Below are 26897 nucleotides of genomic sequence, written 5' to 3'. Positions count from 1 at the left end.
CCATTTCTTGGTGAGTCAAGTTTAGATGTCTCCAATTTCACTTTGGTGGTGTAAGACTCCATCATTTTGCCCCCAGAGGAGTCTCCTTTTGGTAATACATTTCATTTTGATGGAAAAATGATGTTTTAATTATTTGTAGAATTTAGTAGCAGCCGAAAACAGAAATTCAACTTCCTTCCAGATAACAAGCAAAACATTCTACCTTTCAAATATAAACATTTTTGTTAAGCCCAGGGGAAAGTCTGGAGGAATGCAACCCTATTCCACTTTAGTTTCAATAGTTCTTGGGGTCACTGTTTGTTTGTTTATTTGTTTATTTTTGCTGGTTTACTACTAAATAAATACACAAAGAAAGAACTAAAGAAATATGTAGATACAAGTTAAACTAGTCAGTTTGAAGACCTCACCAGTAGAGACTACCTAAGGAAAGCACTTAACCATCGGGACCACCACATAAAACTAACCTGTTGTTGATGTACGAACATGCCTATATGTAGTTTACTAGGTAGCAACAAGGGAGAGGGCAACATAGGAGGCTTGGAACCAGATTGTAATGCCAGTCCAACCACTTACTCACCACATGACCTTGGCCATGTAGCTTAACCTTCCTTAATTTCAGCAATTTCTCCTTGAAATACATAGATAATATTATCTTCCCTTTGGGATTATTGTGAAGATTAAAACTAATGTATACAAAATGCATATCACAGTTCTGGCTTACAAGAGACCCTCAATAAACAGCAGCTATTAACATCGCAATGTAGAAAACACAAAGTCCAAGAGAATTTTAACACTGAACATATTGCAGAAAGAAACCATACAGGCTTTCCAAATTCAGTATTTAAGACTCTAAAATTAAGCAGGCATTGCACAGACTGATCACTCAATTTACCAACAAACTGTCTTTTTATATCTTACTAGTTTATTCTATTATTCTAAAAGCCAGAAATTATTCTTTCTCTTTCTCATTATTTTGGAAATTCACTGCTTAAGTCCTTTTTTTAAAATCCAGAATTTAAAGGCTAAACATTTTCAATGTAAATAATGTAACAGAACCAATACACTTCTTCCCTCACTGCCACCTACACAGACTGCTTGGTCCTGGAGCCAAGGTTTGTTAGGAAATTCCAAGGCAATAGACACCAGAGGCACTTGTCCAGTCATCCTAGACCTTCCATTTCATTATAGTCTCTGAGTTCTGGCATCGGGTCTGCAGGGATTATCATACTTTCCCTGTGATGACGTTACCTAGGCCTTTACCATCACATCTCATAAGCATTTATGGTTCTGTAATCTCTAATTATGCACTGACCTCCTCCTGATGAAGTCTGATTAGCATTAAGTGCTAAAGCAGGCTTTTCACACACAAACAGGAATTGGGCTATTTCTCAGCATAAGATTTTTTGGAGCTTCTCTCTCTCTTTCACACACACACACACACACACACACACACACACACTCATTGTTAATGGATATGAATGCAGACACGTCCTTCATTATTTTCATCTAAATGGCATTCTCCTCTCCTATCACTGGCTCACCTGTTTCCATTTAGATCCTTTCTAGCAATGGTCCTGAGGCACTTTTTAAAAACTGAAATTTACCAAGAAGGTGGTAATACATTTGAATAAAAATCTAATGAATATACTTAATCTAGAGGACACAGTGAAGTATAATTATTGAATTCTGCCCCTTTTCTTAAAGGCTTTGCAGTTTCGATGTAACCTTAGTCCCAAGAAGTACAATTCAAAACTAGCTGGTAGCACACCCATTAAATGGGTAGAAGAGTAATTCTATTCTTCTCCTTCTGACCCACCCTGGCTACATGCTTCTTCCCTTACAAACTATAGGAAGAATGCACTTGTTTTAACCCAATTTGGAAACAGACATCTGCATCCCTCATGCTTTTCATTACCATTGTGCTTCCTTATTTCATAATTTAGCCCTCAAGGGACATTTCTCCCCCAAATTTCTGGGGGAGCATCAGCCCATTTCTCCCATTTGTTCTCATAACATAGAAACAAAACAAGATCTTCTGGAAGAATTGCCACGGGCACACTGAACCAAGCCCGCTGTGTCTCACTTGTTCTGGTTGACCTACAGAAAGCCAAGCTCTGGGAGTAGTAGTGAGAGTGAGTCCTGGCACGTGACTTTGGCTGTGTTGAATCAATAAAGTTGACATAAGCTAAACCATGATTGTAAGATTGTAGGATTGATCCAGGCCACGTGTTGCCTTATGTTTCATGGTGTTACCTGCTATAGTTCCTAACTCTGTCACTTACTGCTGTGCAAATATAACTCTCAAAACCTCAACTTTCTCTCCAGATATACTTAGATGTCAAGAATTGTCACTCTTTCTGACCTGTCATTATCCCCTTATCTTCTTCTGTACATTGTCTGCTAGCACAGAACAGCCATATACAGTCCCTGCCCCAGCAGGATATGTGTACGAAAAGGTCGTGACTTAGTACAAGTTTTCCTCCATTACCAAGGTGCTCCTATTTCCTATGCCTTGCAGTGGTTATCTGATTATCCCTCTCATCTTACCTTCTGCGATCACTGTTTGACTCAGCTTTTAACTACCTGCTCCTTGTGCTTCCAACAGTATAAGTGTACCCATGCTTTTGTGGTCTTTAACCTTCTTTGAGGTCATGAACTAAATGGAGAGGGTGATGAAAGTTAAGGAATCCCTTTCCAGAAGCGTGCATGTGTGGATTTACGTTGGGTTCACATCTATCCCTGGACCCTTTGAATCATTGATTTCCCAGCCCCCTTGCTGGTTGTTTTCATACTCACTGTGGCTTGCTTACCTGGTTCTAGTGTGAAGCCTTCCCCTGACCTCCCTTCACCCCAGTCCCTAACCAAATCATCCAGCATGAGAGTTCCCCAAGCCTATGAGCTGTTGTCTGCCTAGATGTGCAAAAAACCATTCTTCTGACCTTTCAAGACTACTTCAGGGCCCAGGGTGCTAGCTCCTGATACAGAGCAATAGCTTGAATTCCTCCACAGTTCAGCGATGGCCTTGGTAAATGAAATGTTCATCCTGTGCTTGGCTCCTGACTCCACATCTTAGTAACCATCCTTACTGCATAGGAATAGTAAAGGCCTATTAATTGCTTAAGTTAGGAATCTCTTAATTCTTACAGGCTGTATTGGTTTGAGATTCAAATATACCTCAGAGTCCATATTCTTATCACAGATAAAGTTGTGTCCTAAAGACCTACTATCAAAAATGACCCTTCTGTGAAACTTAAGCATTCTGCAATATCTACTTGATAACAACTGCTAGACATATAAAATGTAATATTAAAAAATTTATGTAGAAGCAAAACTCTGTTTGGTACAATGTGTTGGTCTGTAAGTCCCATGCTTCAAACACAAAGTTGAAATCTGTGGGAGTAAGGCAACTATCATGGTAAAATATATTAGTTTAAGAAGAAACTGTCTTTCGCCCCCAAAGATACCTTTGAACTCGAACAAAATTATCTTTAACTCCAAAAAGGTGGGTACATATTCTCTTTTTTTTTTTTTTTAAGATTTTATTTATTTATTTGACAGAGGAGAGAGAGATCACAAATAGGCAGAGAGGCAGGCTGGCAGGGAGAGAGGAGGAAGCAGGCTCCCCGCTGAGCAGAGAACCCAACATGGGGCTCGATCCCAGGACCCTGAGATCATGACCTGAGCTGAAGGCAGAGGCTTAACCCACTGAGCCACCCAGGTGCCCCGATGGGTACATATTCTTAAATTAATTTGTGATTTGGGACCCAGAAACTCACTTAATTGTTAATAGATGGTAGAGCAGGGAAAGGGTCTGGGGGAATAAGCAGATCTATGCAAATATTTTCCAGGAGTTGCCTTGTCATCAGGTAAATCTCTGTCAGGCTGTCTCAGGAAACCGTTTATAATGGGAGTGGGATTTATCTAATGTGGGAATGAAAGGCATTCAGATTAAAAAGGCAGCCCATTGTCTATGAAAAGTCCTTTGACCCAGCCAGAGGAAGCTAGCATTTCATTCAGTGGCTCCTCTCTGTCCACAGTACACAACATGTCTGAAACACTGCAGGCCCCAAGGCAAGCAAGTGCCTGTTTTCAGATTCTTCTTTATCTCTATGTAGCATGCAGTGAGCTGTGAATTGGTGATGGCCATAAAAGCAAACTCCACTGGTTTCATGATTTTTCCTTGATTGTTGCTAATCAGCCGTCCCACACAACTTCATTAGACACCCTCTGTTCCCGAACTTTTTTTGCCTTAGGTATAGCAACAGGATTTCTGTGGTATGTCTACCTTTGTGTCCCCTTCTCTGGCAAGGCTGCTAGAAGTTCAGCTCCATTGGACTTGTGAGACAACCATGGCTCTTTTGTGCTTAGCTTTTGTTAACAATTTACATGCATCTCCTTATTTGATACTATCCCAGTAGCCTTCTGCTCTACAGGCCTCATTAGGAAAAAAATGAATTCAATATTTGATCTAACTCTAAACATGTTTCTCATTTCACCCCCAGAAGATTCTTACACTTTTCTGACATACTACTTGGAATTCTTAAATGCCTCCATCTTTCTAGAAATAGTTTATTTTTTCTTGATTCCTTTGGAAGGAAACACTCCAAAAAACAATACTAATACAAGTAACAATAACAACAATAACAGCAGCTAGCATTTATTGAGTGGTCTCTGTGTTCGAGGTAGAAGCACTAAGCACATATCGACCCAGTTAATCCCACTCTGTGGAGGAGGTATAATTGTTATCATCACCCTTTTTAAGGGAAGACCCTGAGACATGGATAAGTAATTACTAGAAAGAAACAGAATTCACCATGTGGGAGCGCAGGGCGAACAACTGCATAAGACAGGGGACCTGAGGTGTTGGCATGATGCCAAGAGGTTGAAGCCTTTTAATATGGAGGAAGGGTCACCATGAAAAACCCTGTCCTGGAAGCAGCACCAGGTTGTCAGCAGAACTCCTCATATTGACATGGATATACTAACTGATGCATTTTTTTTTTTCTTACAAATTACAAGGAGAAGTCCTGAAATTGTAAACTCTTCTTTTTTTTTAAAGATTTTATTTATTATTTATTTGACAGACAGAGATCATAAGTAGGCAGAGAGGCAGGCAGAGAGAAAGGGAAGCAGGCTCCCTTTTGAGCAGAGAGCCTGATGTGGGGCTCGATCCTAGGACCACCGGGACCATGACCTGAGCCGAAGGCAAAGGCGTTAACCCACTGAGCCATCCAGGCGCCCCCTGAAATCGTAAACTCTTAAGAGTGGTATTTTCTTCGTTCCTCTGAAGGTGAAACATTTACTGAGTTACTTATCTGTGGGAGCACCCAGGTGATAGAGATCCCGATGTTCCCAGTTTCCTGCCTGCGTTGTATACTGACTTGCAACTGCTGCGATCTGAATTGAATGCCTGCTGCTCCAGTTATTAGTGAGTTACCTTCGGCAAATGATTTACCCTCCCTGAGTCTGTGTATCTCCAAAATGCAAATACTTTCTTCATTAGATTGGTGGAAGGATTGAATAAAGTGAAACATATACAGTTACTCAATCTAAGTCATAGTACCCTCATCTGTAAAATGGAAATCCCAATAGCACTTACTTACGGGGTAAAAAGTGCTTACCATAGAGCTGACACATGGTGAAGGTTCCATAGGAAGAATACAGTAAATAGTAAGTATTTGGAGTACTGAGTAAGTGTTGGAGCACCCTGGCCCCCTTCTGCATTTCAACCTTGGAGATTAATATTTGGTCCTGATTGCACCTGTTAATGATTATATTTTAATTTTAACTAGATTTCCATCTTTAGTGACTATTAACCTACTTTTCTATATCTCTTTATATCTATTATGACTAAAAGTTTCACATATCACAGTACTCTTTGGAAATAAGATTTCATTAGTGAGGATTAAAGGAACTGAAAAGTAGGAGAAAGGGTTGAAATTCCCATTAGATCTTAAGAATCAGTCTCTCTCTCTCTTTTAAATAGGCTCATAGTAGTGAGATTCAAACTCTTGTTTCTGCCTCAGAAAAGAAAGAACGAAAACAAAATAAAAGAAGGGTATTTGCAAGTTACTTTTATCTTTAAGACTATCTCAAATTCACTTTCCTCTCAATGTTAGGTATAAGAGAAAATTTCTCAAAGCCACAGACTAATTCAATTCTGACAAGACTTTTCAGACTAAATTGCGAAGTAATTTAAAATCTCCTTTCAAAGGAAATGCACACATAATTCATAACAAACTTCCTTTAACTCTTCTTCCCTTTTAACCAATTTTAAACTTAGGGCTCTCTTTGTCACCTTAAAGTTGGAACTTAATGGAGCAGAGCCACTTAGGAATCTGTCAAAGGCTTTATTCCGTGCTGAAATTTGTAACTGTTCTTGATGTCATTATCAGCCCAGCTCCAACCTAAATCATCAGTGCCTTCATTGTGTCCCCGTTGCAGGACAGTACTGCTTCTTACTAAGTGCTCAGCCATTTCCAATGGTCGGATTTGGGTTAGCACAGAAAGCCTAGCACCCTATATCCCTCTCCTGGTACTCCTAGGGGAAGTTGGAAAACAGGTCGTGAATCAATAACTCTTGGAATGAGAGGTCCCTAGTGGCCACATTATCCTACATGCAGTGCTTGGATCTTCTCCATAGCACTCTGGAAAGTAACTTTTTCATTCTATGCTTAAGTATCTCCAATGACAGAGAACTCACTTCCCTTTCTTAGAGTCCATTTCCTTATGTGTTAGATCTAAAAATGAAGAAATTTTGAAATCAAAGATAAAGCTGAAATCTTTCTTCCTATGATGTTTTTACTTTTGGATTTTATCTTGCCTCTGGAAACCCCCCAAATGAGGCCAGTCCTTCCTCTGCATAACTACATTGCAAATGCTCACTGAAACTGTTTCTACTAAATTCATCTATCCTTTAAACTCTTCCCCTTCCTTCTATCTTCCTTTTCAACACCGTACTCCTTCTCCTGTGGTCTCCTGTGGCTTGTCAGTTCTCGTTCCGATAATGGCATCTAGACGGGTGGAGAGAGGCCTGGTCTGCCCCAGCCATTGAGGAATACATACAGTGGGACCATGCTATCTCCTATCCAACATCTTCTACTGTTATTGACATAGACTTCATAGGAAATATTCCATACTACAGCTTTCCCCAACCACAAGCCCTCCAATGTCTGCCCTTTCATCCCTGGAAGACTATCCTAAGACCCCAAAATGGCCTAAGAGCTTCCATTAGACCTGGCCCCAGCCCCCCCTCCAACCCTGTCTCCCACCATTCTCCCCTTGCTCATTTACCTCCAGTCACATTGCCTCCTTGCAGCAACTCAGACCCACTGAGCAAGCTCCGCTTCAGGATCTAGAAAGCTCTCTGCAGTTCTTTTGATTCAGGACTGAATCAAAACTCTTTCTCAGAAAAGCCTTTTCTGACCACCCTAATTATAGCAGTTTCCCTCTAACTGTCTATCCCAACCCTTCATGATGCTTTAATGTTTCTTTTCAACTTCTGTCATTAAATCATATACTTATCTGCTTAGCTGTTTTTCATGTTTTGTTTTTGTTTTTTTGTTTTCTCCACTGGAATATAAGAAACATGAGGCTAGAACTTTGTTGTTTTCCCTGCTAGATCTTTAGTTCCTAGTTCTAGGCACTAGTTCTAGTTCTAGTTCTAGTTCTAATTCTAGTTCTAGTTCTAGGCACCTACCTCCACATAGTAGGTGATTAATACGTCTTTGTTGATGGAGTGAAGTCTTTGTTGATGTAGTGAAACAGTAAATTTAGCATGTGACTGTATAGTTCTTGGGGCAGCTATGACAGACCAACCCATACTTCCCACAGAATTCCCCTTGTCTTTTTCTTTTGTGCCTGATTTCAAAATGGCAAAATGATATTTGTCAAGGATTTGGAAAATCACACCTTGGTATGAATTTGGATTCTCAGGGAGCAAAGTCATTAACTAAATGGTCCTCCAGAAGCTGAAAGAGTTATTAATGTGCCCTCTGCAAACACGGCTTTCCACCCTGCAGGGTTTTTGGCCCTTGGGAAGGTGAAACCTGATGGTTCTAACTCAAGCTCAGCAAACCTCTGGCCAGAACCTTTTATTATTAAGAGGCAGCTCTTCTAACCTCCCAGGGTGCCTGGAATGCCCCCAATTCCTGAAGTCATTATGTTTTACAGCGGGTCCTCTTGACAGAGCTTCATTGGCCTTTGGCAGGACATAAACCAGAATAATGGGCATGCAGATGCCAGAATGAATTCCAGTGTGTACACACAATTCTTGGCCCCATAAAAATCAATTCCTTATTCATAATTAAGCAACTTCTTGAGAAAGGGCAGGTTGGTACAGTTATTAAAAGATAAATAATAGATAAGGATCCACTCATTTTTTTTTTGTTGGTTTTTTTTTTTTTTTGGACCAAAACTTTTTAAACACAAAATAGCACTGTAATTAGTTTTCTTCTACTTTGTTTCTTACCTGTGACACTCAGGGCCAGAGATTTTACTAATTTTCATTGCCCTTCATTGAGTTTCTCCTTAAAAATGTATCTTTAAAAAAAAAATGTATCTTTAAGAGCAGAATGACTAAGCAGCTCTAGATAGGGAGAAAAAAAAACTAGAAGCACCCTGACGTAAACTTCACAAGCTGTGTTGTCCTGTGGGCCTTTTCCTATTTGCCAAGCTGGGTTTGGGGAGCGAAGCAGAAAACAAAAGCTGATAAATGGCTTCACACTAAAAGGAGCAGCAGCTTGGGTACCTGGGTGGCTCAGGGGGTTAAGCCTCTGTCTTCTGGTCCTGGGATCAAGGCCCACATTGGGCTCTCTGCTCAGCGAGGAGCCTGCTTCTCCCTCTCTTTCTGCCTCTCTACCTACTTGTGATCACCCTCTGTGTCAAATAAATAAAATCTTTTAAAAAGATAAATAAATAAATAAATAAAAATAAAAAGAGCAGCAGCTTTCCCCAGCAGTTAAGGCCCTACCTCCAACTAGCTTAATTGGCAGCAGAACTAGCCTAATTTCCTTCAACCTCCCCACCATCTTTTTTGCCTCAAATTGGTATATAAAAGGAGTGAGGAAGAATGGGGTCTCCCTTGGAGAGACTATATAGTGTTTGAGGTGTGAAGTTGTTGTGCGTTCTGTTTATCGGGGTGCTTCCTCTATCCTAAGTCAAGTGAAAGAGACTGCCCTGGAAGAAATCACCCAATAGGCTGAGGCTTGCCAGCTTATTCCCAAGTGGAGAAAACTTTAGATGGGCTAAGGCCCTCTCAAAACAGTAAAGGAAGGAAGTTCTTGGATGTAGTTTCTTGGAGTGGGAGTACACAAGAATGTGGGGACTGGCCGAGAGTTCTCTGAACGAAATCAGCTGGAATGGTCTGTGTCAGCAGGACTGATGGCTCCCTGATTTGGTGTGTTTAGGAGGTAGCCAAGGTGAATCCACCTGGCACAGTGGCCCACGGCCCAATAAAGGGGACTGAAGGTCCAAAGAAGGGTGAGAGTCATGACACTGCCCGAATGACCCCAGATCCAAGGCACAGAAAAGGGCTGGGGATGTACATACCTGGCAGGGCAGATGGAAGATCAGTCCCTGTGAGGGGATTCTCAGCAAAATAGAGGTGCTTCCTGTCAGCAGAGGTCTGTAACACAGAGACTGAGCAGGAACAAGCGCGTTCCTCCATCCCTCCGCTGTGCCTCCAATGCCAGAAGACACTGGTGCCCAGAAGAGGGTTGGAGGAACACCTCTTCTGCCACTCTTCCCAAGTCATCCTGCCTGCTGCTCTAGAACCTGCAGGGGGAAGAAGAATTCTGCTTTGAAGATTTAGGTTTTAAGCTAGACTATACCATGTCTTAATAACTGAAAGGACTTGAATAATGGAATTTTGCTAAGGCATCATTAATGGGACTACATACCCACACAAAGAAGGATTTGATATAGTACAGCTAGAAGCAGTAATTGGAAAAAAAATAAACTACTTAATATATATATCCCAACTAATCAGGAATTCTATAATAAGCTGGTGTCAGCAGCTAGAAATTTTTTGTTAGGGATTAAAGTTTTGGCAGAGAAAGTGATAGGTTCTTTTGTACTCTTTGGATATAGTAGTCATTTTCTCGTTTTTTTCCTTAATGATTATATTAATAAATATTCTGAAAGGGATACGATGTGTTGCTTAATATTTTCCTTTTGAAAGTTTTCGAGTGACACCAATTTTTTGTTAACAAAATAACTGAAAGTCCCCTGGGGATAAAAATATATGTTTATAAAAAATAAAAAATTAAAAAAAAAATAACTGAAAGTATACTGGGGGCTAGGAGAAGCAGGGTGTCCCAGTCGGGCACCCAGGATGGAGACTGGACCATGGGCGCTGGGAGGGCCAGTGAGAGAATAGCGGCCCAGGAGCTGGACGTTGTTGGGTAGTTTAAGTGAGTAAGTGTGAGGCAAAATATTTTAGCCATAGCAGTGAAAAATTACAAAGTGGAAGGTGTTAAAATCCAGGTGATCTTGAGAAAGATTTTAAGAACCAGGAGAGAGAAGACTGGGTAGGATCCAAAGTGAGAAAAGGCCAGAGTCATGAGTCATGGACGGGATGACATTGGTGGAAGTAATGGTGGTACCGTTTATAGAACACTTTCCCTGCATCGTATCATTTTTACTTTCAGCATAATTAATTGCAATACCTTCTTCTCTTTTTCCTCCGTTCCTTCTTCTTGCTCTCTCCTTCTTCTTCTTCACTGCCAATATCTATTGAGCATCGGTATCATACACCATTCCACAAAAAACAATTCGTGAGATCAAATGGTCCCAGACACTCCATGATCCTAGACCAGGGGCCAGTCCAGTCAGGGTATAAGGGAGACAGGTGATGACATCTCAGTTCTCTTTCAGTTGAGGTGCTGACTGGACATCTAGTTTGAGATACTTAAACCAAACTCTCAGTTCAAAAGAGAGAAAGAGAGAGAGAAAAGAAGGAGGAGGAGGAGGAGGAAGAACAGGTTCTTTGGAAAAGGATGATTTACTTAATAAATGCACCTGTTACAGGTGCCATTTCAAGTGCTTTATAAACATTAATCCATTGAATCCTTGTAGCAACTTATGTGATAGTTACTAGTGTTATCATCCTCAATTTATAGGAAACTGAAGTACATATAAATTAAGTAACTGGTTCAAGGCCACACAGGCAGTAAGTGGCAGAACTGAGATTTGAACCCAGATTCAGATTCTATGCTCTTAATACTACCTAAGCTGCCAGGTAAGTTCCCTGAAGGAACATCATAAAGATTAAATAATGGGTTGTTGAGAAACACCAGAGTTGTGATCCTGTCTGTGAATCTTAAATGGTACAGCGAGCAACATGATCCTTACTCATGTTGCTTTCATCAAAGGAATTTAGGATATTTCATCCATTTCAAAATTTTTGAATAAAAGATGTTGCACACATTTATTTCTGAGAACGGATACAATACACTATCATCAAACTCGTTTTTGCTGAATAATCTATTCCTGAATAGAATGAATCAATAACCTGGACTTATTTCCAATTTATGAGATGAATATTTAAACACCACTATGTATTTCTGCTCATATCATTTTCAAGGATATTGGTTTCATCTATCTCAAATATTCTTTCCAGAAATATGGGGACTGTAGATCCATCTTTACCAGCTTGTGTCATAAACAATGCCTTTTCAGAGTAGTACCCCAGAGAACAAGCACCACACAGATTAGCAGAAAGTCTAATTCTTCCTCTCTTCTCTCCATTCCAATGTTTGCATCCACGAGTAGGTCCAATCATGTCCCTCAGTGCAGGGGGTGCAGAGGAGGAAATGTTTTCTTTTTAAGTCCAAAGGGCTGCAACTGCTGGGACACGCTATCTCTTCCTCTCTTGGGTTGAAGTTGGAAAGCTCTATATACCCAAACCCTTGTTTGTTTCTAGAAAGCACCCTCTGCAGCTGCTGCCCCATAGTCCAGAGACTTAGTGTTGCAACTGAAAACCAGAGCCCAAAGAGATGCCTCCTTCATCAGGATTTAGAGCCCAGAGGAACACCTTCTTAAAATCATGGCAGGTCGGGAGAGATACAATCTGCCTGACTTTTCTTAACCTGCTTTCTTTACCTCACTCCTCACCAGAAGCCAGAGGGCTTTGTCTACAGAACATCCAGTATGGGTGCCACTTAACTAGGATGATGCAACTCAAGCTCAGTCTCCTTGCCTATTCCTGTCCTGAGACAGATCCCTAGCCAGACTGCAGAGGACACTCCTTTCTTTGTGGATCTGTGGAGTGAAGAGCTCTGCAATAAACACAACAGTTCTTTAGCCTCACTTCAATGGCGTGTCCTCCCCAGAGACCCTTCTATTCCTATGCAAAAGTGACTAGTTCCTTGCAGCAACCCAGAAGCCTGATGTACCAGAAGGGAAGCCACACCCCATCTCTGTGTAGTTGGAGCTGGGGCCTGGCTCAGCCACAGCACTCTGTTCTCTGTCATGTGGGGCTTATGGAAGTTCTCAGCAGAATGGCCGTGGTGGTGGTGATGATCGTCAGCATTCAGTGAGTGTATATTTTTCATGCACATAATTAGCACTCAGTAAATGGCCCTACAGTCCACAAGATAAATATACAGGTTTTAAATGTACCTCACATTCCCGTGCATTTCTGGGATAAGTACTATTAACGTTTCCATTTTACAGACTTTGAAACTGAGTCTGAGCATGATGAAATAACTTGCCCAAGGCCATAGAGCCAATAAGGGTTAGATCTCTGAAGCTCCAGTTAAAAGTCTCAAGTGTCATCTTCAGTTTGGATTGATGAACTTAAAAGCACCCACAGTGTCAATATATAAAGTCATTGCTTAATAAAGGAAATCTTGTAGATGATGATTCATTCCAAGACTAGCTTTTGTAGACATCCTTCCTTCCTGTATTTCTTCTTTCTTTCTTTTTTACTTTCCAGTCATCCTGCATTTATTTCCATTAGCCTTTATTTGGCCTGCCACATGTCAGGCACCAGTCTGTGTCCAGGAATCTGAAGAAGAACAGGACCCTGGCCAGGCCCAGCAAAGCTAAGGTCCAGGAGCCAGTTCTGAAAGCAGATTCCCATGAGAAGCCCAGAGTCTCACCATATAGTGAGGTGGGGGAAAGGGTGCTGTCGCCCCATACAGTGGGACACAGGAAGGTGCTGCCCAAGTTCCATCCAGGGGTGAAATTAAAGGTTCTGGTACCTGAGCTTCTGCATTTACAATCAGCATAGCACTCAATCAGCTAACCTGATTTGGGTTCCTGTTTTTCCTGCTTTTCTCCCAACAAGATCACTTTCTGAAGGAAGAGACCAAAAATCTGCATTTTGAACTCCATAGCTCTGTGTTCTCTAACCCTTAGTTTCTTTGTTTTATTAAAAAAAAAAAAAAAAAAAAAAAAAAGAGAGAGAGAGAGAGAGTAAAGAAAGAAAAGGAGGGATAAAAATACGTGCCCAGTTCACTTGGCAGAAATGTTACAGGATCAAATGAAGTTATAATGCAGGCCAAAAGGGGACAAAATGCTGTGTAAATGTGAGGACTTTTGGACTTTTGTATGTGTTTAACATGAAATTTAAAGTTGAGTGATGCCACCTACCTATGTCAGACTCCATCGATGCCCATATACATAGCCTCTGTGTTCCAGCCATAACGATATAGTTCTGCTTTAAAGGGCCCTCAACTCATCTGCCTTCTTGCCTTTGCTTGCACTCTTTCTGCTGCCTGAAATACCCTCTTCCCATCACTGTCTGTTGACTTGCTTCCCTGCTCAAATGCCATCTCCTCTCATCTAAAATAGTGACTCTTGCCTCATTTGCACCATGAAGTGTATCTATCTCTCAAAAAAAATCACACTTAGCACCATGACTAGAGCTAGTTGTCATCTACATCTTAGGCCCCTGTGCCTACAACAAAATGTTTGTTGACTCAAATTCTGCTTCACTTCTCTATGCCTTTCCTGCCTGACCCCCAACACCCTACTCCTAATGTACAACCGGGCCCTTAGTGGGTACCCAGTGCATACATCCTGGAGAGCTTTAGGGGCAGCAAATTCAACAGACAAGTCTTCATAAGTCAAGGGAAGTTAAGCTTTTCCCTTAAATTAAATCAAACACCACAGGGAAGAAGTATATGAAGTTTGTGTGTACCCTACTGGGTGGGTATCAGAGCCCAGGAAGAGAATGTCTCCCAGAAGGCAGACTGAGAATTAGTGCAGTTACTCAGATGATTGTAGGTGACACACAGGTGAACTTTTCATCAAATGTAATAGTTACATAATCTCATAGGTATTAAGAAGAAAGAAAATTAGCACATCAAACCTATGACTTCATAAATATTCTTTAATAAAATCTCTTGCATTTGAATAAAAATGAATTGATTTAAAGAAAAACATTACATTAATAATGGAAGTAACATTACATAATGATATGGCTAAATGATGTGATGATGATACTCCAAGGTCAAGAAATGTAAGGACAGAGAAAATACTTTCTGGAGTGCAGAGGTAGAGATGGGGATGAAGAGGTACCTGTCCTATGGATCACATCTATTGGTAGCCTGCAGGAATTAACAGAATTATTCTCAGAGCTGTGTGACTATGCAAAACTCTTTGTTTGAAAAGCAGAATGCGAATAGAATGTTTTCTCATCACTATGTTCCTTCACTGGATTGAAGAAATCTGCTGGTGAATATCAACTCACACATCCAGCTTTGCAGCATTGGACACCAAGTTTCGTAATGGCCTTGGGGTTACATACCCAAACTCAGGACTGTCAGATACAAAAGAGCTAAATGAGTTTGCTTTTCCATTTTTTTTTTCTGCAAAATACTACACTTTACAAAAAAGAAAACACTTCAAAGGCAATCCTTTCCTTACATACATTTCAAGGGCTCCATTTGAGATCCACATTCATCTTCCTTATCCAATTACATGATCAAAGTAGAAGGGTTTGGCCTACTTTACAGGTTTATAGACATCCAGGGGAAAAACTAAGAACATTTAAAACTACCTTTTTAAAGCCACACATCTTCCTGTAGAGGAACTGGAATCTCCCCTACCCCCATAACTCGTTTCTAGATACGGAAAGTCAAATCAGAGAGTTAACATGGTCTAATCATCGAAACCATATAAGATTCGGTTACCTCTCTATGAAATCCAATCTAATCCCAAGTCAGTGTGCCTAGTGTACATTTTGCTCTCTGTACTGCTACAAAGACCCTTCCAGAGCCTATTACAAAACTCTTGATTTTCCTGATTAGTTTTAAAGACCTCATAATTAAAATAAAAACTATTTAAAAAATGAAATATTACTTCATTTGTCTCCCCAAAGCTACTGGTTTTAGCACATCTGTTCATTTTAATGTTACAATACAGAGTTCATATTTCCTAAAATAGGACACACCTTGTCCTTCATAATAACACTCTAGGATCTGAGGTCCTGGTTAAAAAAAAAAAAAATAGCAAATGTGGCATCCTCAAAAATACTTAAGTGAACAGACTGCCTATTGGTGGATTGATTTTTCTCTATGGAAATAAATCTGTTGGCAGCCACCAGAATTGGGGTATAAAACATGACCTCAGGCAGCTGCTGCCATTTGTTTCTGTGGGAAAATGAGGGTTTTGTCTCTCCCCAGGGGTTAATACTGTGATGCTCTAAGCATCGTCTGGGTTCTGTTTCTGAAGGGTTACACTGGAGAGGAGAAATGCTTTGTGCTTTATGACAAGATCACAGCAGAATATTTTGTGCATGCTGTGATTTGTATTGCCCATTTGTGCACAGGCCATAAAAGTGCACTTTTTATCAGGAGCATTTGTGAATATATAACAGCACTGAAGACATATGGCCACTAAATAATTCACAGTTATCTATCTCCTCAGCAGATTCCTTGTACACCTACCATGTTTTAATGCCTAGTTTGCTCAGAAACAATATTCTTTATGACCCTTCCAATATAAAAATGTTTATTGACTGGCAGCAATACATGGATACCATGGGATTGGTCTTTAAGGAAAGGGAAAGCTCTCTGCTTTCTCTACTTCTCCCTGTCCTCATCTGTGTCTCCTGAACTCTTCCAACCAGCACCTAACCTCATGGGAGAAGGTACCCTCCTCAAATGTGGGTGCTAACTTCTTACTTCTGTATTTGGACCATAAGGGAGAAGTCACTGACTAACCTTCACCCTCTTTTCTTTCCAGCTCTATATCCATTTACAGCCCCAAGGAGAATCCAAATGCATTTGATGCTGCAGCATTCTTCCAGTCCGTGGGGAACTTCCTGGGGATCTTCGCCGGCTCGTTTGCAATGGGATCTGCGTATGCTGTTGTCACTGCACTGATATCCTTTGAATGTGTGTGTGGAAAGATGGGCAACTGTTATGAGCTGTCAGTGTGCCTTGAATGTTCTGAGGATGGTCAACCTCTAGGCCAAATGGCTAGATGGTCTAGTTCAAGCGTGATACATGCCACTGGAGTCATCTGAGTTTTCAAGCCACTGAGGCCATCTTTGTTCTCAATCTGTGAGGCATAGATTAGGACCAGCGGCAGAGGGGACCATAATCTTTTCTTATCCAAGTCCTATTCTAGCATTACTGATACTTTCTGACCTCAATATAGCAACAGACTTAAAAAACTGCCGTGAAGGAAAATAGGTGGGCATGCGACATCAGGATTGGCTATATCAGAGCCAAGAGGAAGAACAGAAGATCCAAGGTCAAAAACAAGACAGGCTGGACTGGGAGTGATTAACTGGGTAGTCTTTTCTTCCTTTTCAAACTTCTTTCAGTCACTATCTCACAGGACTGGTGGAGCTTAAGTTCACTGTGGGTTTAAACAAACGTCCTTAGTGATTTTACAGAAGGGGATGTGCAAGCAGAGCAGAAATGATATATTTGCCATATCTGGGCAGTTGTGTCATCTCATTCCCTCTTTTGCAGTAGTGTCATGGAGGAATGGACAGAGTTCCTAGAGAATTTGAGCCAGGGAATGAAGCTGGTCTAGTGATGTGTTCAGTTAGAGCAGTTGGGTGGGGCAGAAGTAAGAGTTGAAGAAAAAAGCCGGAAAACCAATGTCAAGTGTGAGGGTTTAACAGAGGCCATAAAAAGAGGCAGAAAAAGAATCAAGGGCAAAAGACCTTGGGGAAAAAAGAAAGAAGAAGGGTGCAAGATGCATCAGGAATCTAGCAAAGAAAGTAAAATGTTGGGTACTTTTTCTTGGGGACTGGCTCAGTGAATCTCTATTCACTGAGCAGTTACTGAAATGCTAGGTTCTACTAAGGGTTTCTAACATGAGTCAAAAGACGAATAAAACATGGACTCTGCCTTCAATTAGTAACAAACTTGGAAAGACAAGCTCTACAAGAAGAGTTGCATAGGAGCTGTATGCCAAAGCCACAGCCAACTTACTAGGACTCTAAAAATTCAAATGTGGATGAGTCCATTGTTTCTGAAATAGTTCAGTAGACTCTTTACCAGCCTTATGATTCTGAAAAATAATTTGAAAAGCAATATTTACATGCAGAGAAGGATGTAGGCTTGGCCTGAAATATAGGTAAGTTATAGATAAAGGCTATGTGATAAGTGATTCAGGAGAAAACCAGCATCCATTGAAATGTGGGGATGGGACTGAGAGGACCAGAGGCCTCAGGCTAGTAAGCAGTGGAAGATGAGGAGACACAGGGGGGTTGGACTCACACTGTGGAGTCACTTGGAGTGTTACTCAAATGAATCTGAGCTTCTGTCTGTAGTCTGCAATTAGCTACTAAAGGTTTCTGCTCAGGAGAGTGATATACTGAAGGTCCTATTTTTAAACAATAATTGAGAAATTGGTTCATAGGATGAGTCAAAACAGTATAGAATCAAGAGAAACTGTGATGAACCATGGAAGAAACATCAAGAAGACTAATGTTTAGAAGCGTCTCTAGGACTTAATGACTGAAGGAGAAGACTCAAAGGTCCTAGAAACCATAGAGAGTATCAACTCCTTTGATAAAGAAATAAAGTAACTCAGAAAAGGTAGGGCTGATCTCTAATAAAAATAATGATTAATAATCTAATGACTAATATCAGTACTTATCATATGCAAGGCCTCTATTTGTTTTACATGTTATACATCATTGACCCTCACAATGACCATATCATGCAAATATTATTTTTGTTGGATACTGAAACTTAGAAACAGTAAGGTATTAGCCAGAATCATACAGCTTATATTTATTAAAGCCAAAATTCAAACCCGGAGATTGAAACCAAGAGACAGACCATACTTTTGATCACTGATCTCTATTGCCTCTTGATTATTAAGTGGAATTATGATGGAGACCACATGTTGTTTTGCATAAGTAATGGTGATGATAATAGCAACATTTTGTGAATGTCTAAAATGTGCCAAACCTTTATATGTATCTCCTCATTTGAATCAACCCTGTAAGATAGGCTATTATTATCCTCACTCTACACATGAGGAAACTGAGGCTCGAGGAGGTTAAGTAGATACTCTGGATCACGTATCAGTAATAGCCAACACAATTACTATTACTGTAACATTTGCCAGGCTTTGTCATTAGCATTTTGCTGATGTATTTTCTCATATAGCTTTATAAAAACACTGGGAAGAAGATACTGTTATTATCTCAATTTTACAGCTAAAGAAACTGACACATAAAGGTTAAACAACTTGTCTAAAGCCATACAGCAGAGACATTTCAGGGCTGGGATTTAAACCCACACTTTTTGGCTCCAGAGCCTGCACTATATGGAAAAACAGAAATTGGAACACTTCTCTGCTTTATGTGAAGGGAGTGTATGGATACATAAGTAAAGGAGTTGGTAAGGAAAAGGGAGAAATTCCTCGAGATTAGAAGTCTGCCCTGAGACTGGATCAGATCTGAAAAAGTGGTGGAGAGATAGAAGAGACAGGGGCTCAGTCTCAGCAGGAGGATCTGTCATGCAGCCCCTGAGGGCCTTGCCTGCACAAGCTCAGGCTGCAAAGGAGACAGGTGCACAGTCATTCCCTCTTCCACAATGAGCCTTGATACCTTGTCCATAATGAGGCGATGTTTCTCATAAAACCCCTGGGCTTTATGCAAGCTTGGATCTTGACCCAGAACTACTTTCTGGTACTGGAAGTGGCCTAAGCCTCCTCCACAGCAAAGTAGAAGACGGAATTCAGAGAACAAACCCCTCTAAAGACAAAGGCTGCCCTCCAAGTAATAAGGGGGAATGCTGAAAGAGTCAAAGGGTAACCTTTGTTTTCTCCCAGATAAAGAATTGCTTCCAGATGCTTCCTGAATCTTTAGCCTGGAAAGACATTTCACAAAACAAATTTAAATCACACTAATAGAAAAACCTACATATTCCTCATTGCATATCTGCACTCTTTTGAGTGCTTAACACGTAATAACTGGTTTATATACCTAGGTGGTAGGTTGCATGATAATCTCCATTTGTGGATAGGGAAACCAAGGCACAAATTGGTCAAGGGACACGCTGAAGCTGATACAGTGAAGTAGAGTTGGTTTCCAGAGACTACATTCCTGACCTTGTTGTCATTCTGCCTCTTGGCATTTTTTGCTTTCTAAAATTTTGCAAAACATTTTAAATATTCTTCATCTCATTTTATTCTCCACACTTGTGTGAGTAGGTATTATTCTCATTGACAGTTCACATAGGATAGAAATGAGGCTCAGAGAGGTTAACATATTGCTCAGAAATCACACAGCCAGTGACTAGTAGAACCAAGACTCAGACCTTGATCTTGCACCTCAGGGATCATGCTTTTTGCTTCCCTGTCCTACTGCTAAGCATCTCTTAATGTAGACTCTCTTTATATTTTTGTCCTGAAGCATGAAAAAGCAACATAACATCTCCTTATTTGTCAGGACTGTTTTTTTTTTTTTTTCCATAACTGTGGGCACAGTTGCAGTGTAACCCTTTTCCATCAATCACATATTCCTAATCATCTTCTCATAACCCATTCTCTGCATGATTTGGATCAGTCTGCTTTTGCTCTATGGCAATTTATAGGCATTGACCAAGTGTCATCCCAGCCAAAATAAACTGTTGCCTGCCAAAGGGCTGCCGGACCCAGAAATAATATACCTTTTCCTCTATCCTACTTATCCTAAGATAGCACAGGTAGCTTCCCTATCAGTGAACACAAATGTTCCTCCTGGTTCTGTTTCCATCCCCAAGAGAGGAGTCTTTAAGGTGATCTGTCCACAGACTATCACTCCCCAGGGAGCAGCGGCCTCCTTTGGTGCTGACGCACTTACAGCACATCTCCAAGCCTTGCTGTCTGGGGCTTTGTTTTCCCTGATCTGCTGCTGTCCCCTGAGGGCCACAGCCCAAGGGCCAAGGTCAAATGCAAGAGGTATTGTGCCCACAGTTAGCTGATTTTAGCTTCTAACTTAGTAGGACGCCTTTTCTAAATCTGAACACAAGTTTGCATTTAACTGGAGGGTTCAGCTCCCCACGAAGCATGGAAGGCATGCTGGCCTTCCTTCTCAGCAGTCCCAGTGAGAGGGACGGCCTCCCAGTCAGCGCTGAAAATCACTTCTCTTACTCCGAACTATCTCAACCAGATTCGTTTTCCTCAGCCAAGGAGGAGATTTAGCTGTAACAGCATTTGTTGTTTCCCTTAACATGTCTTTGTCACTTGACCAAATTTACCAAACTCTGTGAGTTCCCGCTGCTGGAAACCGGCCTGTTTTTCCTCCTGTCTTGGAGCGCCTTCCTGTCTGCGGAGGCCGCCGGCCTGACAGGTCAGTGCTTCATTGGGCCCAGCGCATGTGGGTGTGTGAGATGCATGTGTGCTCCCAGGAGGACCCCACAGACACACACACCCCCGACGCAGCAGGAGATGAAATGGACTCTCTTTTAGATGGCGGTCTGTGTCTGAATCAGAGAAACAAACAAACAAAGAAGATCACTCATCCATTTTGTATGCAACAGCTTAATGGAAAGTCACCAAAATGACATTTCCTCTTCTCTCCTTGCTGGTCAGAAGGGGAACGTTAAAATCAACAAATAGCTGATTTATAGTGGGGAGAGATGACTCCACAAATGTAAGTCTACTCCGAGTGCGAAGAGGCGCACAGCTGCTTTGCAGAAAAGGGTGGTGGTTTTCCATTGGCTGCTAAAGGCAAGTACCCAGGGCAGCAGCCCCCCTGGGGTGTGCACATTTCCACACACATCAGTGTTGAGAACCCTTGCATACAAGAAACAAGAGCTAATGCGGCGGCGCCACAGTTTCCTATCTTCCCATAGAAAGTCTATACCTAGAATCTCTGAGGTTGGCTGTCCACAGAGAAAGAAGCAGCCCCTAACGGCCTGAGGGCCACAGGTCCTGTGTTCTGGCTTCAGCACTTAGATTGCCTTTCTGCAACAGCGAGGATTTGCACTTGGATAGCTGCAACGACTGGGTGCTTCTCCGTGTAGAAGAATCACTGAGGCTCTGAGCAAAATGTCAAAGCTGTTTCTCTCCTTTGGCCTAGTTCCCTGCTTCTCCCAGGTTTCAGTCCTGGATCCCTTGGCTGGCTACTGCCATCCTAATTGACATTCCAGTGGTGAGACTCTGCTCCCCCGCCCTCCAGGTTTTAACTGGTAACAAGGTATGCCTCTCTGGGTATTTGCATTTTGTTAGATGGTACTTTAAGTCTAAATAATAATAATAGAAGCTGACATATATTGAAGGTGTACCATGAGCCAAGTGCTGGCTGACCGCCTTTCTTATTAATTCACAGAAAAACTCAAAGTTAGGGCCTACACCCAGGTTATTCAGCCAACAGTAAGAGGTGGAGCTGGGATTGAAAACTAGACCTGATTCCAGAGCTGGGCTCTTGAGGACAAAGCTCTGCTGCCTTGAATGAAACTACATCTGTGGACTATCAGGCAAGCCCTCATGAGGAGAAAGATATTCGAGGTCTCAGGAGCCTGCCTGGTCCACTTGCTCATAGCTGGTTTGGGTTCTCCTGTGAAAAGCATGGCAAGTCTTTCTCGTAATGATAACCTGTCCTACTGCAGAGTCACAGGGGTCAAGCTATTCCCACAGGCTTCGAAGCTATCTGTTGCTGACGCAGGAAGCTCTTTGCCAGTTCTTAGGATGCTATATCAAGGCTACTATACCAGAGTGCACCCTAAGGGGTGCTTGTATCCAAATCATTGCAACACAATGTCTGTTATGTTAGTGCCTTCCCTTGTTATTAGGGAGCCTGCTGAAGAGCTTCATCATTTCAGAAAAAGAGAACAATAGTGTCTCTTAAATGAAATAATGAAAGTAAAAAGATTGTATCAGCCATTCAAAATAATTTTGGTTCCCTTTCCTCCAAACTCTACGCCCTTTTCAGCACTCAACATTTATAAAATAATGGAAGTAATGTTCACAGTAAGAATATATATTTAACCTTCTAGAAAGGTAAAGAAGTATCTTAACTCACCTGGTATTTTTTACTCTACCATTGAACATTATAATAAACACACTTAAACACACACACACACACACACACACACACCCCAATACCTAAAAGTTATTTATTTTTATGTGTGAAAATTGTCCATTTCAGCAAGATCCTGTTTTATTAACTAGGTAAAGGTTACAGTCCATGTATAAATTGCTAGTTTATCTGTACCTTGCTCTCTTGCCAAACTTTTCAACCTGACATCCTTATTGGATGCCACGCAGATGCCCGCTAGGGAGCCAGCATCATGGGATGGGTGAATGTAGGAGTGGACCTCAGTGGCAGAAAGACCGAAAAGTCCACGGCTGTACCAAGGGCCACGCTCATTTGAGAACGGTACTTCAGATAAAGCAATGTGGCCGGTAGGCATTTGATACAAACCAAACTCTAGGTGTAAGCATTTTCTACTGCCAAATACCAAGGCTGCTTGGTCTAAATTACTTATGTGTTTATTTGTATGTTTATTATTAATCCTCGCCTATCTCCAAATTGGATTTGAGACAACTCATAACATGAGCCATGCATACCATGGGACCGTTTAGTTGCAAGTAAATACTCAAGTGCTTTGGGATAGAGCTTTTCTGTAAAATTAGACAGCTGTTCATTGCTGTGGTTTGGCAATAAATATAGCTCTGAGCTTTCTGGCAGCCAAAGCCAAAAGGGAAACATGATTAGTTATATGGGAATAATACCGCATTATAAAAGGAAATCATACTTATTTATAAAAATGGGCAAATTTCTTTTCTGATATAAAAATTTTAGGGAAATTTACCATATGTATCCTTGTATAAGGGAACTTTGAGCACTGTAGTGGGCAACATATTTAATAACAGTTTCAGGGAAGATGGAGATATAATCTTCATGAAATCATCTCTCAGATCAACCTTCGATGAAATCTGAGGAAGTAGCACCATAATTATCTACAGGTATTTCTGGTAATGATGAAATCCTTTTAGTTCGAATCCATAACTAACCTAGATATTGCAAAGCTAAAATCTAGAAAACTTTTCAAAAAGTGCTTAACAAATGGACATATGACAATGAATATAAGGAACTAAGTGGACTAAGCTATTAAACAATTTATGAGTACCTATGGAGGTGACCAGCAATCATGGGGCCTGTCTGTGTTCATGAACAACACATCATGTAGGCCCTAGGGATGGTGTGTACCTGCATTGCTTCTCAGCAGAATTCCCCCAGCCCTGACATTTCAAAATGGTGCTCAAGGATGCCCACCAAGTGAGCAAATCTTGCCACTCCTACACTGTCCCTTTTTATTGGTTCCATGAATTGGGTTTTCAGGTAAGATTTCATTTGAAAAAGAGATTTCTGTTGTTTTAAAAAAAATACATCTATTTTTAGATATATACTTTTTATTTTTTCTTACTACCAAAGTAATGTATAAACATTATAGAAAATTTAGGAAGTGTAAAGTCACAGAAGGAAATACCTTCTCACTACCTATTAATAACTACCTATTAATATTTGTCTGAGTACATCTGATTATATGCATATATGTACACTTAATTAAATATATACATGCATACATGAATATAATTATACTTCTTAAATTTTAAGTAACTTGCTTTTTTCACTCAAGAATTTATGGTGACTGTTTTTTGTGACATTATTCTTGTGTATTATTTAATGGCTGCCTAGTATAATATCATATCAACTTGCCATAATTTATTCTACCCTCCCTCTGATTATTTATAGTTTTCAGTATTATTAATATGATTACAATGGTAATCCTTATAGATTGATGTATGCATCTCTATTGCTGGGTTAATAAGAAAGCTAACATTTTAATGTCTTGGAAAAATTTGCCCGAATTATCCTCCAGAAAATTTGTGACCCTTTATACTTCCACAAACAATGAAAGAGAGCTCATTTGCTCACATCTTTGCCACCCTAAATCTTACTCACCCCTGTTAACATGATAATCAATTTCCATTTCATTGTGATTTACATTTATTATATTTGTACTGATGAAAGCATTTTAGTCACATGTCATTTGTTATTTATATTTATCCTTTGGTAAATTACCTGTTTCTGCCCTTAGTCCTTTTTCTACTGAGATGCTTATGTTTGTCACATTGAATTTTAAAAGCTTTTTATTTATTAAAAAAATTTAATCTCTTGACTGTCATGTAAGCTATAAATATTCTCCAATTTGTGGTTTTATCTCTTAAATATGTTTTATTTTATTGGCTTAGTAAGGGAAAAGGATAGTATGGACATTTTCAGCTTTATGCAGTTAATTTTATCTCCTCTTTAGAAAACCCAAGATTTTATTGATTTTTGCATAAAAAGCCTAAGTGTTTATCAATGATAATGCATACTTTTAATAGTTTTGTTTTTGCACTGGAATCCAGCTGGAATTTGTTTTAATATGTAATACAGGATATAGCAGGAACTTGATTATCTTCCTAGAAGACACCTTCCATTTGTCCTAACACCTTTCAACCATAACCGATGTATTTATAGCTTAATGTCCACGTCTGTAGGTAATACATGCATATGTATGTTCTGGGTTTTCTATTGTACCAGTGAAATTTTGGTCTGCACTGTTTTAATCATTTCAGCTTCATTGTTCATTTTAATGTCTAGATCAATCCCTCACCCTCCCTTCCCCACTTTCAAGAGCTTCTTTGCTGAACTCACATATTTATTATTCCAGATGGACTTGAAAATAACTTTGTTAGGTTTCAAGCAGAAAATAACTGAGATTATAATTGCGGTTGCATTAAATTTTTAGATTAATTTGAGAAGCGTTATTTTTACAATGTTGAGTCTTCCCACCCAGAAATATGTTATGTCTCTCCATTTATTCCAGTCATCTTTTATGGCCCTTAGTAAATTTATATAGTTGTCTTCACGTTCAACCTACAAATTTTATGTTAAGTACTTTTTAAACTATTTTATATTTGAGGGAATTATGATGAATCAGAACTTCTTCCATTATAGTTTCCAGCTGGCTGCTATTTGTTTACGTGCACCTAGACTTCACTGGGCTATTGGATTCACTCTCTGTGGTTGTGAAATCTAGAGCTAGAACTGATGTGTAGAATTAGGATTGACAGGCCAAAGTTGCATCAGACTATCAGATCTGCCAGTGCTGTGTCAGCACCAGAAGTATGGCTAAAGTCTTCTGGGCCCTCACTATCTTTTGAGCAATGGAATGAATGATTTTAGCTCTAGAAGAGGAAAATTTTCCAAAATCTGAATAACAGACTGCTTTATCAGGTTATAAGTGCCCTGTGCCTGAGAATATACTGAAAGACTGCATATGTCCGTTGGTCAGGATTTTCCAAGGCAGATTCATACATCAGTGAAAGACTATACCATAAATTACATTAATCTGCAATTTCATTTCCCTAATGATTAAGTTAAAATAGAGACATATAGACCTGAGGAAACAAGAACCTATCTGAGAGGAATATAGTAGACATATGCTGATTTGGGTTGCCCAGCACCCATTCTCATTTTCACTGGTAATAGTATCCTGATGTTGTTTAAGGAGCTACCACTCCTCCATCAGATACCATCTTGTTGATCAAGATGTCTCATCTGTCTCTGCCAAACAGAATGGGGACATGGGAAGCGAGGTCAGCCAGACACTCTTTCCCTAGGATATGATCCTTTAGGAGGGAGACAGAAGGGTGTATGTCTATTGGCACCTGTTCTTTCCAACAGCAAAGCCCTGTTGAAATCCCCTGTTTATTCCTGACACAGATTCCTGGGGCTGCCTTTTTGCTTCTTTTCTGAGAGCTATTACTCTTCCCTGCAGTAGATTCTTTTCTGATTACAGTAGCCAGAATCGGTGTTTATTGCTTGCAAACAAAGAATCCTGAATGGTACAAGGGAAGGAATAATCCATGATAGATTTCCACAAAAGAAACTGCATAATTTGGTGACAGATCAGAAGGAAAAGAGGCTCAAAGACAATGCGGCCTCTAGGCTCAGACACCTGGGACCCTCTTATGCCAGATGCACAGTGATAGCCAAACAAGAAGATCAAGCTTTTAAAGACAGTTTGCACGATGTTCATTATCATTTTCGATTCAGCTTCTTATAAGATTCATGATGAACACTTCATGTGAGAGGGGCTCGCTCATTACCGCATCTTCTGCTTTCACTTTCAGTTTTACTAATTTGATGATGATCATTTGATTTATTTTGATTATCTTTTACTTCAAGGGCCACATTTGCAGCCACCTCATCTCAGTCACTTGGAAATTGCACCTGCAAATGTTCAATAGTCACATAGAAGAACTTAGTTTTATGGGAACGAGTGGCTTTTAGACATGCAAATGAAGGTTGGCATTTCTATTACCCAGAAATTTGATTCCCTGCTCTTGGAAATATACAAGTACAGTTTGAGAAAACTTTTATTTGGGAAGACTGGACAGAATGTCAAATGCAAGTGAGAAGTCTTTCTAGAGGA

General features: G+C 40.4%; 1 protein-coding gene across 3 annotated transcripts in view; it reads left to right on the top strand.

Moving 5' to 3' along the window:
- The window catches only part of SLC9A9 (solute carrier family 9 member A9), a 679861-nt gene that overhangs the window by 369530 nt on the left and 283434 nt on the right, over nt 1–26897 (top strand). For all 3 annotated transcript variants that reach the window (XM_082713071.1, XM_082713070.1, XM_082713072.1), the window contains 2 exons: nt 16195–16333; nt 20650–20755. In XM_082713071.1, the coding sequence (XP_082569197.1) occupies nt 16195–16333; nt 20650–20755 (245 nt within the window). The remainder of the gene's footprint in view (nt 1–16194; nt 16334–20649; nt 20756–26897) is intronic.

Source organism: Mustela nivalis (assembly GCF_964662115.1).
Source record: "Mustela nivalis genome assembly, chromosome: 1".
In the NCBI taxonomy this organism is placed as follows: Eukaryota; Metazoa; Chordata; class Mammalia; order Carnivora; family Mustelidae; genus Mustela; species Mustela nivalis.
The sequence above is the reverse complement of the archived record's forward strand: the minus strand, read 5'-3'. Positions and strand labels throughout refer to the sequence as shown.